This window comes from Catharus ustulatus, chromosome 13 (genome assembly GCF_009819885.2).
Source record: "Catharus ustulatus isolate bCatUst1 chromosome 13, bCatUst1.pri.v2, whole genome shotgun sequence".
Taxonomy (NCBI): domain Eukaryota; kingdom Metazoa; phylum Chordata; class Aves; order Passeriformes; family Turdidae; genus Catharus; species Catharus ustulatus.
The window spans coordinates 10,235,136-10,248,280 of record NC_046233.1 but is presented as its reverse complement, the minus strand read 5'-3'; the positions used below and the strand labels follow the sequence as shown (position 1 = coordinate 10,248,280).

At 42.9% G+C, this 13,145-nt stretch overlaps 1 protein-coding gene across 4 annotated transcripts in view; it reads right to left on the bottom strand.

Annotated features, from left to right (window-relative positions):
- Positions 1–13,145, bottom strand: part of GRIP2 (glutamate receptor interacting protein 2) — a 256,936-nt gene that overhangs the window by 120,067 nt on the left and 123,724 nt on the right. The window contains exon 1 of one of the 4 annotated variants that reach the window (XM_033071230.2): positions 1,982–2,210. The exons of the other annotated variants lie outside the window; for them this stretch is intronic. Within the exon in view, the coding sequence (XP_032927121.1) occupies positions 1,982–2,036 (55 nt within the window). The 5' untranslated portion in view covers positions 2,037–2,210. Of the gene's footprint in view, positions 1–1,981; positions 2,211–13,145 lie in introns of those variants that run through there. 4 annotated transcript variants of the gene reach the window in all.

Sequence of the window (13,145 nt, the reverse complement as noted above, 5' to 3'; positions counted from 1 at the left end):
AGCTCAAGTCCCAAAAGCCACTTCCAGCTCAATTTAATCCTTGATCAAAGCAGTACAATTTAGCATTGGATTAGCAATTCTCTCATTTAAATCTGTCACTAAGAAATGCAGGTGATCTAAGTCAATTCTAAATATTTCAACTAAAGCCACTAAACTTTCAGGTAGTATAGGGATAATATTTTTACCTTCATTACAGGCTGCATATTCAGTGTTTTTGCAGGTACAAATGCACTTATTCTGCCCTGTGCTCCTGACCTTCCTGGAAAACTGTAGAAGAAAAACCCATCATGTTCCAACACTATTGCCAAATTCCTTAAGGATATGTAGCAAAAAAGCATTTCAGGGAAAAAGAACTGTGAAAACTAATAAGGCACCAGACCTTCTCCTGGCATCTGCCAACTAAACAGGGACCCTAGGGCTGTGCTTGATCCAAGCACTTCCAGGCATTGCTCTAGAAGGTGGAAATCCTGCCTCTGCCACCCTATTTGATTGCAAACATGAAACTCCTTCCAGAGTTTCCAGAGAGAAAGCCCATGAAACCTCCAAACCAGGGAGGCAAATAAGCAAAGCATGAGTATAAATTGTCAAAGGCAAGTGATGCTAAATATAAATTCATACATCTGAAAGAAGTTCAGCACCGAGGCTGCCACAGCAGGACTGCAACCCCAGGGTGAACGTGCCCTTGTGTGCAGCACAGAGCACAGGAGAGCATCTCACTGGAGCACAGTGGGCAATCACAACCCACTGCTCCCTTGCTCTCTCAGCACCCCAGTAACCAATGTCATGTGAAGCAGCCCTCAGGCTCCTGCTCCCTATTCACATCTGTAGACTTGCAACCTTGATCAGAGTAAATACTTTTTTACTTACTAGGCAAGTCACACATAGGAATTGCACCCTAGATTTAAGGTCCAGTCCACATCAGAAATTTGTGCATCGTGTTCAGGCCTTTCTCTTTGCTACCAAAGTTTTGTACCTACCGGTCCTGACAGAGTTTCTGTGTGTCAGCACAGAGATCCTTGCATCAGCATGTAAGTGTCTCTCCCCTTAAGTGAGGCTAAAAGCTGAGTTTATGCATTCATCATCCAAGTTACACTGAACCCCTAAAAGCTGTTTTTCTTTAGCAGTCCCTGTAAAAATGCAGGTCATCTTCCTTAACGCAAAGGGCTTTGATCTGCTGCAGGAGTGCCGCTGGCTGGAAGGGCTTGCACAGGGGAGTCAAGCTCCCAGCAGTGAGATGTGCTCCAGGCTCCATTAAAATGCAAACCTCCCAGAAATCAAAGGCAACAGCAGCAGGACCGAGCCCTGGCTGCAGCACACCCCAGAGCCAGGAGCGCACAGAGACCTCCAAACACTGCACAGCTGAACTGGGGGCGAGGGACCCTGGGACCACAGTCCAGCACTACAAAACTTCTTCACTTCTGATGGCATGCAACACTGCAGGATGGTGAGTACAGAAACTGTCCTGTCTCACATTAACTTGCTCTGAAATAAAATATTGCTGTTCCTTAAACCTTCTCAAAGTTGATTTTCTCTCCATTATCCTGCCAGGTTTCTCATCCTTTCAACCCACTCCCCTTCTGGAAGGAGTGGAGGGAGGGACAGGCACCATGACTCCCCAACAGTCTGGTGGAGTCCAACACTCAAGTGCCTCTCCCTGCAAAGTAACAGCTCCCACACGGGAGGAGGGAAACCTTCTGAGACTCTGAGGCACACCTAAATCTACTTTACTGCAGTAATAACCATGGCAGATGAACAGAAAAAAAAAATCCACAGAGTCAATGGAAAAAAAAATCCGGCATCTGAAAAATATAGGACATGCAAGAAATTAAAATAATCCTACTCCCGCCTGCCAATGCACAGAGGGTGAAAATCAATCACAGACCAAGTAGCTTTTTTCCTCTTGCCCAGCTAAGGAACAAATGCTCAAGGAGCACCCTCCAAGTCCCTGTCTGAGGCAGGAGCTGCTCCGCTCTGACCATACCTTTGCTCCTCCGTCTCACCACCCCGAGCCGGCACTTGAGCGAGACCGCGAACATCTTCTGCAGCCTCCAGCGCTGCGCTCACATGGCTGTGTGCCGCTGCTCCCTCCGCACCTCTGCCGGGCTCTGCGAGGGGCTGCCGCCTCGAAATTAATGTGTGATTACTGAGAAATACAGCCGAGCTTTAGGCAGTGGCAGAGGGAAGGAGAGGGAAGGGGTTTTGGGGGGAGAGTGGAAAGGCTGAGCTGGAGGGGACACAGACCCTGCTCGGTGCTTTCAGTGCGGGGCTGTTTTTGTTATCTCGTCCAGATGAATAAAATCACACATTGATGTTTTAAACCTATCACCAGTCTCCCACTGTTAAAGGCTGGGAATCTGGCACTACATTAACATATTAATTTGCAAAGTAAGATTATTCCTTAGCACACACGGGTGCATGCTTGCACTTCACCAGAAAGCTAATCCGGAGATTACCAGAGCAAAGGAGATAAAAGCCCTCAATTTTATGGGAGCAGCTCACCAGAAACCCAGCACCAGCACAAATAGAGTGGGGCTGTTCTGGTAACAGCCCAGCAGGGCAAGTCCTGAAGAAACTCGTCTGCAAAGGAGCTTTTTGTGTCTGTAGAAACCACTGGCAATATGCAGATCTAAGAGGAAAGCCACCATCCCACAGACTACATGTTGAACATCAATTTCCCGAACAAACTTCACCCTATTTTTTTGTGGAAGGACTTTAGAGGGGGTTGACGATGGCACACAAGTCTCACTCCATTCCTTGCCCAACCCTGCTCATCCCCATATTCTTCTGGGAGAACACCACCTGCAGAGGACTCTGCCTGGCCATTATGTTACTACTCCCTTCCATATAAATTTTAGACCAAATCACACTGGGAGTAGCACTTTAGTTGACCTTTTCTGCTGAGCTGAGCCTCTCCCAGCAGCTGAATAAGCAAAATGTTCTTCCCTCTCTCTCTGGGAACTCAAACTGCAGCAGTAGTGGTTCTCAACTGCTTCTTACCATGGTCCCAGGAGAGCTCAGAGGTGCCTTCCAGGAACCCATAGGGAAACTCTGGATCTGTAGAAGAAAGCTTCATTACTAAATCAATACCTGAGGGCTACAGGCTGCCCTCAATAGATGGACATCTGGGAATTTATCTTCAGGCAACATTTCTGCTGATCCCACAGATGACTTTTGGAGATTGCAATCTGCTGCCTGCAGCCATTGGTCTGTGGAAACAACACACTGAGGCTTTCCAGGAGTCTCCTTAGGGACAAGACACAGAATAATTCACCTCCAGTGCCTCATCTCAGCAATGCTTTGCCACTGAGTTTTTGCACTTAGTCACCAGGGTTACCCTCCCACTTTTTAGGCTAGAAGGACACATGAATAGTTTTGCAAATTCAGACTCAGAGGTATAAGTTTAGAACCAAAGGAAAACATAACACAGACTGACCCAGAAAGCTTTCCAGCAGGGAAAGTGCTATGGAGAGCTGCTCTGAATGTGTAGAAGTGTTAGCAGCACAGACAAATTACAATCCCAGGGAGCTAACACCAAATTTCAGAATTCCCATTACAGAACCTCAAAACTCAATAAACACTTCGTACTTTTGAGGTCAATCTTGATGTTACAACACAATAAATTTTCTTCTTGCCTCCATCTTGTTTTCGTTAAAGCATTCTATAGAGTTGAAAGCATTGACAAGTGTGTCATTAATATAGATATATATAATATAGACAGTGTGTATTAATATAGATAAATTAAGATGTAAAGTATGTATTTAAAGCCTTGTACAGAAGATGAAAAGCCTGAGCACTTCGGGGCTGAATAGACCCCAAATGTTCAATTTCTGAGACAGCTTGAGAGCTGATTCCCAGCTCCCGACACACACCTGTGCTTGCTTTGTTCACACTGCTTTTTCTTCTCTCCCCTCTATTGAGCACAGGCATCTACAATTATTTTCACTGGAGCTGTAGCAGAGGATCTTATACTCTTTTTCCAATCAAAATATCATTTTGCACTAGATTTTCCTTACTTTAATGATGCTGAAGTACCAGTCTACAAATAAGACTAGAGGAACCATGCCATTTCATCCTCTCTCTCTAGGTTCATCACTAGAATTTAAGCATATTTTGATTTAAACCTGAGTATTAAGATCCAATTTACCCTCCTCCAAGAGTCTCAGAAAACTTCTTTAGCCAGGGGAATTGCCTGAATGTCCCAAGACAATTGGTTTTACCTTAGAGGAAATTCCAGTTGAAAACAACACACAGCTGTTCTCTTTGAGACTGAACCAAATGTATTTTCTGCTTTCCCACATATAAATCTAATCCTCATTTCAGCTCAGGAAATTACTGTGGGGACACTGGTCATCAAGAGAGCACAATAGAATGAGTGAGAAATGCAGCAATTAAACTAAGAGGATAAAAAAGCATTTGTATAATGGGAAATCTATTACCATTTATCATGTCTAGTATTTGAAGCAGCTCTGCCAAGCTATAGAATCCATTGCAAATAATGCAAGAGGATAACGAAAATATGCACCAAGTTTCAGGAAAAAAAATAAAATACAGTGTGATAAATGAATATACAGTTTTCAGAATATATGTATGTACTGCTGCATTTATCTGTCTGACGATGAATACATGTTTTCTATAGCAGCAACCAGTGGAAAAACGGCAAGGAAAAGAAACAGCCTTCTATTCAAGCAAACATTTAAAAATATGTATCAGAACAAAATTAAAGGAGCAGAAACTACTCAAAGTAGAGCTCACACTAAATTAGTTCATTTTCCCCTTGAAGTTGCCATACAGTTTGTTTCCTTCCTTGGGAATAATAAACCAAAATCCTGTGTGTCTAATACATATCCTGAAAATTACACACTGTACTAAAATGCATTTTAGAAGGCAGTATTTCCTTCCTAACAGGTGCAGTTATGGCTGAATGTATTAATGTTACAAATACTGATAATACTGCCTTTGTGAATTTGTTCTGATTATTTCCACCTTCTCTTCACTAGTTTAAAGGATGTTCCTACATTACTTTTTATGTGCTTCAATGACTATCAGTACAGTCAGTGGGCAGAACCATAAAACAGGCTCTGGGGAGAAAAATGCAGATTTAAATGAAAAGGTAGCCTTTTCTTCTTTTCTTTTGGTATTTGTACATTGTCTGCAAAAAATAAAACCAGGTATTTCCAGATACCGGACTAACAGTCTTTTTATCGTCTCTATAGATCAGACCACATTAAACTAACCAGTATACACCTTCTATTTAAAAAGAAAGCAGAATAAACAAAATTCACCACAGATAGTTTTTCTCTGTAAATAGTACGAGTATATATGGACATAAAACTTTTGTGGGATTACTGTCCTGCAAAAATATGTCAAACAGATTGGCAACCAACAATCTGAAGGGATCTCTCAAAAACATTCATGCCATAGTGAATATTAAGAAAATCTATTGCAATTAACAGACAGCAGATTTCCCCCCCAAAAGCCTGAGAGCTCTTTGAGAGCCACAGAAGCAAACAGCACTGGCCAACTGTGGCATTAAAGCATTTGGAGACAAAAAGTCTGCCTTAGATCAGCAAGTGGGATCAATGCTGAAACAACAAATCCAATACAGTAAGCCTTGAACCAAAGACAGGATGAGCTGATCTATAAAATTTCGGTATCCCACAGACTCATTGGCTGCTATCTGTTGGCAATGAAGCCCCCCCCTTCCTGGCATATAAATTCCCACAGAAACACCCATATCTGCTGGGGAAAGCAGAGCAGCACCAGGGCAGCCAGAGGGGGCTCACCCCTCACCCAGCTCCAGGTTTATTCCCTCTTGGAATCTGTTAAACCAAATATGCTAATAACAAATGCTATTAGTTCAGGCTGGGGGGGTCAAACTGCAGCTCAACAAAGCCAAAGTGAACTGGTTCCTCCTCGTATATTGACACTGTCAGTAACAGACATTTGGAAGAAGATGTTCTACCCACACTGACACCTGTACTGCTTTAACTGATTACCCCTAATAAATGATCCTATAACAGCGTGAACAATGAATAATTTCATTGGAACCATGCTCATTAGTAGACAATTCCCAAAAGGAAATGGTCTAAATTATGTGTTACAAGTACCTTGCCTGATCCTAATTAGCATGGCTACAGCTTTCCCTGTGCAATGCCACAGCCTCCAACAGAGTAAAATGTGGGGTGGGATGTGTCATGTGGCACTATAAGGTTTAATTACCCTGACAATAACTTATGCAGGTGACAGTGTCATAAACTGTGTTCAGCAAAAACGGCAAACAGGCTTCAGTCATTAACCCCCACCCTTGATATTTTGAGTTATTTTCTGCATCCATGGGCACCTTTTCTGAAACACACTCTTAACATCCTGTGCAACTTTTTATAAACTCACCAAAAGGACACTTCATTAGAAATGTCATGTTTAGTTTTCAGCTACATGCAATTATTTCCCCTGAATTAGAACTTCTCCAGACCCTCAACCCTCTGTAGCATCAGCTGCAAGAAACCAGCAAGAGGCTCTTTGGAGAAATTCCCAGTTCTCACTATTGCATTTGCTCAGACCAGAAATGCAGCCTTGTGTAACCACCATACGTGCTGACAGTGTCTTCCCATTTTTCCTCTCCATAAGTCATACCCCATATTAGCAGGAAGGCTAAACACATAGGACTTTTTGGACACTTTTCTGCAATTCTAGTGGGTGAAGGACACTTGAATTATGCCCCAGAGCTAAGAAGATGACTGCTTTGAGCATTCTCCTCTATGTTCCTTCCTTGAGATTCCAGCTTAAGGCTTATCAGCATTACTTGTAGACACCTCTTCCTACAAGGAGAATTTTATCAGCTGATATTTGGAAATGGGGCTAGCAGAGCTGTATTACCCCAAAGAGCAGTGACCAAAATGGCACTGCCAATTGCCACAGTAAGAAGAGTGGTCCTGCAGGTGGAACACTCTTGCCAGCATTCAGTCTAAGACATCAGTTTTTATTTTGCCAGGAAATGCTGAAGTCATCCTTTAATAATTAAATGACACAGTATGTTTGTTCAAACTGTGAATCCATGGACAAGGCATCAGTCTTTCCAAGGAGGCAGCTGAGTCTCCTGAAGCAAGAAATTAAAATAGTCTTATCTCGGTGTGCTGTACTGCCACTCGCTCCGACTGCCAATTGACTTGGGAGAATGAAAGGCTCCTGCAAATGCTGACTGCAGATGCCTGCCTAGACAGGGGTCATGCTCTGCCTTCATGTATGAACTCCCAACAGTCTTCTCACTCTATTTCACATTGTTGTTGTGCTAATGAAGCAATTAGCCAGGAACAGCCCAGACGAGTTAGCAAGCCAAGGCCAAAAGGCATCTCCCTTTTAAGCAGGTTCTTGTGCCCCAGTTTAAGTGCCAGCTGCAGTCCTTTACTGTGAGCAGGGTTAAAGATAACACACAAATCTGTTACTTACAGAGCACCATCAGCACCAGAAAGGATGGCAGGAAAGCTGCAGTCACTGCCACCTGCAGCTTAGCTTTGAAATTAAAACAGCCTCATTTTAGACATTTTAGATAGGGAAAAATTAAATAACTGTGCAGAATCAGTACTGCTCATGCTAGGATATGTATCTTTTAAAATAGCATGTTTGCGCTGGTACACTTGCTGTTACTAATATTTAGCATCCAGTAAAGAAACTACTTTGTTTTTTAAGCAAAATATTGGAAGCTTCGAGTTAAACAATTATTAATCAATAGTAGAATTTTCAAGAGGTCTTAAGGACTCATGAAATTGAATTTTATTATTCTTGTTAAACACACTGCACCAATATTATGTTTGCTTATAGAAACCTCATCTGGAGGTTCATTTTGCCTACAGCGTACAGATGTTTCCACATCATACTGAGTAGGGTTTAAGTAGAAGAGGTAAAGAAAGAATGGGCTGAGAGAAGCACAATTATCTCTATTTTAAACTGTTATAGACAGATGCCTTTTCCAAAATGATACCAATAAAGGTGTTTCACTCACAAGAATAAATTAATGAAGAGAATAGCACATTATCTGTATTCTGGTTCCTTTAAATCAAAACCAGATGTCTTCCTACCAGTAAACCAGGCTTGCCTTGGTCTTGTCCAAGTTGCCAATATCTGAAGGATTTGGCCTGTTTTCACAGGACATCAAGCTGTATTATCCTTGTTCATCAAATCTCATGACCAAATCCACTGCCACACATAACTGGCATTGTTTTTTCATCTGCAAAACAGCTGTACCCATTTGCTCTGGCAGAAAATTTGCCCATCAGTGGCCTAGCCACTAGACCAGAAGCCAACAGCAGAGTAGGCAACTGAGCCCAGCTTTGAGTAAATCCATGTATCCATCTGAAAATTCATCATTACTTTTTCCTCCTTTAAGCATTTTTCAGTTCACACAAGGCTGAATTTCTCACCTCATTTGATAGTAGGTGTAGATTTACCAGCCTCTGTGCTTATCAGACCCAGAGCTCACCATCACAGAGGTGATCCAGTGCTCACCATTCCAAGAACTGACTGCACTGTTCATTAACTAGAGATTTGTTTGGGAAGTGTCAAAATTGTAACAATTATCACCATGATGGCATATTAATAATAGATTGAATCTGGCCAACAGCTGATATTTTGAAAAGCACTTACCAGCAATTTCACACTTCCTACTAAGTGATTTTTTTTTGTCATCAAAGACACTTCCCATGTCTACTGTCTTCAGACTTAATTTATTATGGGCATTTCTGACGTATTTTCCTACTCCAATATCCTACATTTTCCTCATCCCAGAACTGCCAAATTGATTTCACTAATCAGCAATGCCAAATCCAGCCCTTCTCAAAGGCTGTGATTCAGTCTATACCTTGTATTTCATGCCAATGTCTAAAAACAATGTCAAAGCTGCATTTTATAGTCAGATAGACTGAAACTCTCACTCAAATTGCATTCCCTTATTAATAGGTTGGTCCCATCATCAGGTGAATGAGGTGAAAACATTTTGCTCCAAAGTCAGCACTGGTGCATCCTATAGGTGGGGTTTCAGATGGATCAGAGGAAAGATGGTGCCTGGATTTTTCTAAAACTCTTATGCTGCCTAGTTATGCTTATTTATTTTTATTTTTCAACTGCAGAAAACCTGTCAAAGTAAGTGCTGCAGAGTATTTTGAGAAGCTAATTTAGTGTATGTCTCTGCTTCCATAGAAAATCCAGCTGTTGGCCTCCAGGCTCACCTGTCCTTGTCTCAGCTGCAGACAAATTGAAGATCTGGCTGCAGAAAGGACTGAACTACACAGCTTCTGCAACTGCTTTATAAGTAAGCAAGGTGTGGATGCCACCTCTAATTTGAGCATTCATGTACTTGCTCTTGAAGAAGAAAAAGGTCTGTCTCATTGAATATTTTCACTCATTTCCTTGGTGTTTATTACAGTTGATCCCAAGATGGAAGGACTGGATTGAATCTGATCACTCCAGTCCTCTGAAAGCTGAAACCTGCAGCCCTTATTTACTCCCTCTCTAGTGCTTGGTATTACATGAAACTTGAGAAAGAGGCACACAGGAATTCAAAGAATGCTTAACAGTATGAAAGTATATTTATCAGAATGAGATTAAAGAGATTTAAGGAACTCATCTACTTTTCTTTTTCTTTTTGCAACTATTAGCCTTCAGCAAAGACATAAAAACATGTGTTTTCATTCTAAGGAGAATATTATCAACTAATTAATTTCTAGCACCAAACAGTCCAAATGTAGAGGGGTTTAATTGCTGAAAATGTTGAAACAGAATATTTTCTCAGCAAAATTTATGTTTGGCTACAATGGACTGAATCTGTTTGATCAAAGCTTTCTCTGTACAATTGTCTTTGCTGGAAGTTAAGAGAGACAATAACCATTTGTGAGCTTTTAGTCACCTCTGAATCTCCAGTGAATGCCAGCAATTCCCTTTCCATGGGCACTGCAGGACGTGCCGGGGGTGCCCAGGAGGAGCTATAAATAATGCAGCTCCACCACACCCCTAGCAAAGAGGGAGATCAGAGCTGCTGGGGCTTTGAAAGGGCACCCGACTCCAGTCAGGAAGCACGGCTTTCTGCTTCTGCTGGTCCCCACAAGGGAAATCACTTTGAAAGGTTAAAAAAGGGCAACTCTTTCTTGCTCAATAGACCAGTTTATATCTTGTGATATGAGCAGAGCTGCTAATAACTGCTTCATTTACAGTTCACTCACCACTGCAGGGCACCAGCGAAAAGAGGATTATTAGGGTCTCCAGCCTGAGCTTTCTTGGGATCCTTTGCCTTTATCTACAAACATCCCAGCCTCGATGCTATTAACCCTGACTTCTTCAGAGCCACACATTAATTCCTGCTCTAGGTTCCCTCCTTTCTACCAGCAGCAATACTTCCCTCACTAGCAAAACCCTTGGTGCCAGGTCTCAGTGCCAGGACCTTCAGAGGTTTAATCTCAGCTGCTTCCAGCACCATTCCCAGACCACAGCCTTGACCAGATACTGCAGCACACACAGACCCAACCTTGTGCCAATCAATGCTCTGCCAAAAGGATCTCCTTCCCTGGTGTAGAGTCTTGTCCAAATTACTTTACCTCTTGCAATCCCATATAAAAATTATTTAGAGGTTCCTCATGCTATTTAAGTTACCATTGCTTTACCAAACATCCTCACATCTAGGGGCATACAGAGCTCTATGAACAGCCACACTGGAAGAACAGAGGCAAAGGAATACACAAATCTCTTTTTCCAGCATTTGAATTTATGGCTGGAAACTAAACTATCAGCTTTACAATGATTTGCTGCTGTGCAGCAAGACCCACAAGATATAAACAGAGAAGACAACCCTGCAGGACAATAAATAGCCACAAACCAAGCTGTCATCACAACATGCATAAAAGCCTTGTGAAAACCACCCTGCTGATGGGACACAGAGGGTTTTATGGGGTACAGGGGTCTCTTCCATAGCAGGAGATTCCCATCCCTGGCCTCCACCACCACCTGCAGCTCTTCCTGTCTCCTCCCCTGCACAGGGTCTGGGATACCCTCCTCATGAGTTTTACCCCTTGATTTCCTAGAGAACCCAACCCCTTTGGACAGCCTGGCCATGCAGTTTTGGACTCTCTTGTTGGTACAGCTCCCTTCTGAAGGGGAACCACTCTGAAAGGCACCTCTCTGAAGGTGTTTGTCATCACCCCAGCGATCAGACAGGACAAGCCCAGCTGTGAGAGCAGCCCATCAGAGACCACTGCAGCTTCTGATCTCCTGTGCCTGCCAGGGCTGCTCCTCTGTGGGTTCTCATGTCCCTCCAAGCCCCAGTACTTGTGAACTTCAAAGCCACAAGAAATACATTAGCAATTCTGGCAAGCTTGGCCAGTGACTTTACAAAGATGGCTTGGTTTTATTCAGATGCCTGGGGGGATTTCTTGTGGGAGGATGAAGCAACTAGGTCTGCATCACTTAGGAATGAAAGGGTAGGAGTTTAACAGAGATGAGCTGAAAGGCTGAGCAACATCCCTTTGAATTAATTTCTATAACCCAGAAGTTCAGCAGCTCTGTATTTTTAAGGTGGCCAATACTGGGTTAAAAATCATAAGAATAAATGTATCTTAGCTTTCAGAGGGACCAGAGGGAGAAAAAAATTAGTTCCCCATAACATTACACATGATTGGGATGTAGGCTTATATTCAGAGCTTTAGACCTGTGTAAAAAAGAGCTGTGATAGATGGCACACATGTTTAGGTCACTGACAATCACTCCTACTGTACCAAATTTCTCTCTTTGTTGAGAATAACATGAGACTCTCCCAAGCAGCTCCTTTGCTGAATCTGTCTTTCTGCTTAGACCAAAATCCAGGCAACTCAGTGCTGCTGTGCAATGGGAAAGGGGGGGGACACAAAACAAAGAAATCCAGAGAGACTGTCCGCAGGGGAATCCAAGGAGCTACGAGAAGATAAAACAAGAGGCAAAAAAGAATCCTTATGAAAATGCATGAGATGTGAAAAACTGACAGGCCAATTAAATATGCCTAAATAGGATCAGAGATTATCCCAATGCCACTGTCATGTCCTATTGTTCTCCACCCTCCCTTTGTTCCCCCTCCTCAGCCTCCGGAGAACCAGCTCACTGCAGATTCCCAGTCCCTCCTGCTCATCCCTCTGGCCAGGGACAGCCACACACGTTACAGACCCATCGCTCCCTGCCTTGTGCCTCTGCTTTTCCCCAGTCCTCAGCCAGCTGCTGGCATTCCTGCTCCCTGTGCACTGCTCCTGCAGAAGGAACATGAATGCTGAGAGCCTGCAGGGAGTGGGGGCTGGCTGATGCTGCTGTAAACACCACACTAATCCGTTTCAGATATTAGAACTCCCCTATATGTGTTTTTAATAATAAAGGCAACATTTAGATGCTGCCAAGGTATCAGAGAGCCAGTAGCAGACACAGAAGAGCCACCCCCACCAAATAAACAATGGAAAATGCTCGCTTATCTTTTCATACCACTAGGCCTCCAGGCTCCAAAATAAATGATTGCATTCATTTACATTTTATTGTGGAGATATAACTGGCTGGAATAACTGCCGGCACAGAACCCAACTGCAGGAATGCACTATTTTTCTCCCTATTTGCCTTAATAGATGCTTTTCTCTTTTTTCTGTCAATCCATCTCTATCACTGTTGCCTGTATGGCAGAAGTGCATTAACCCACTACCCATCTAGCATTAAGGGGAAAAAAAGCCATCAGTTCAGCTTTTTAAAAGCCTCAGGCTTACAAACTGTTGCAGAGTAGCAGAGTGTGAAAGAGGGGACCCTACACCTAAAGAATAACCAGGAAATAAAGCCTAAAAGTTCTTAGGTAGCCACACATTCATGTCCCAAAACCCCTATAAGCCATATAAAAGTCAGCCCACAGGTGACATCTTAGCCTTCAGTTTTACTTCCCTTACAATCAACAGAGAGGAAGAGACTCTCCTGAGAATTCATCATGCAAGTCTGGGATGGTTTGGGTCAAGAAACACCAGTTCTTCTCCTTTCCCTGCTAAGCTGCATGAATCCATGGCTTAGAGAGAGAAGTCCACCATATACACCCAGCTGAGAAGGACTCAGGCTGTCTAACTACTATTGCCCACACAACTTGGCATTAATTACAGGTTCAAAAGATC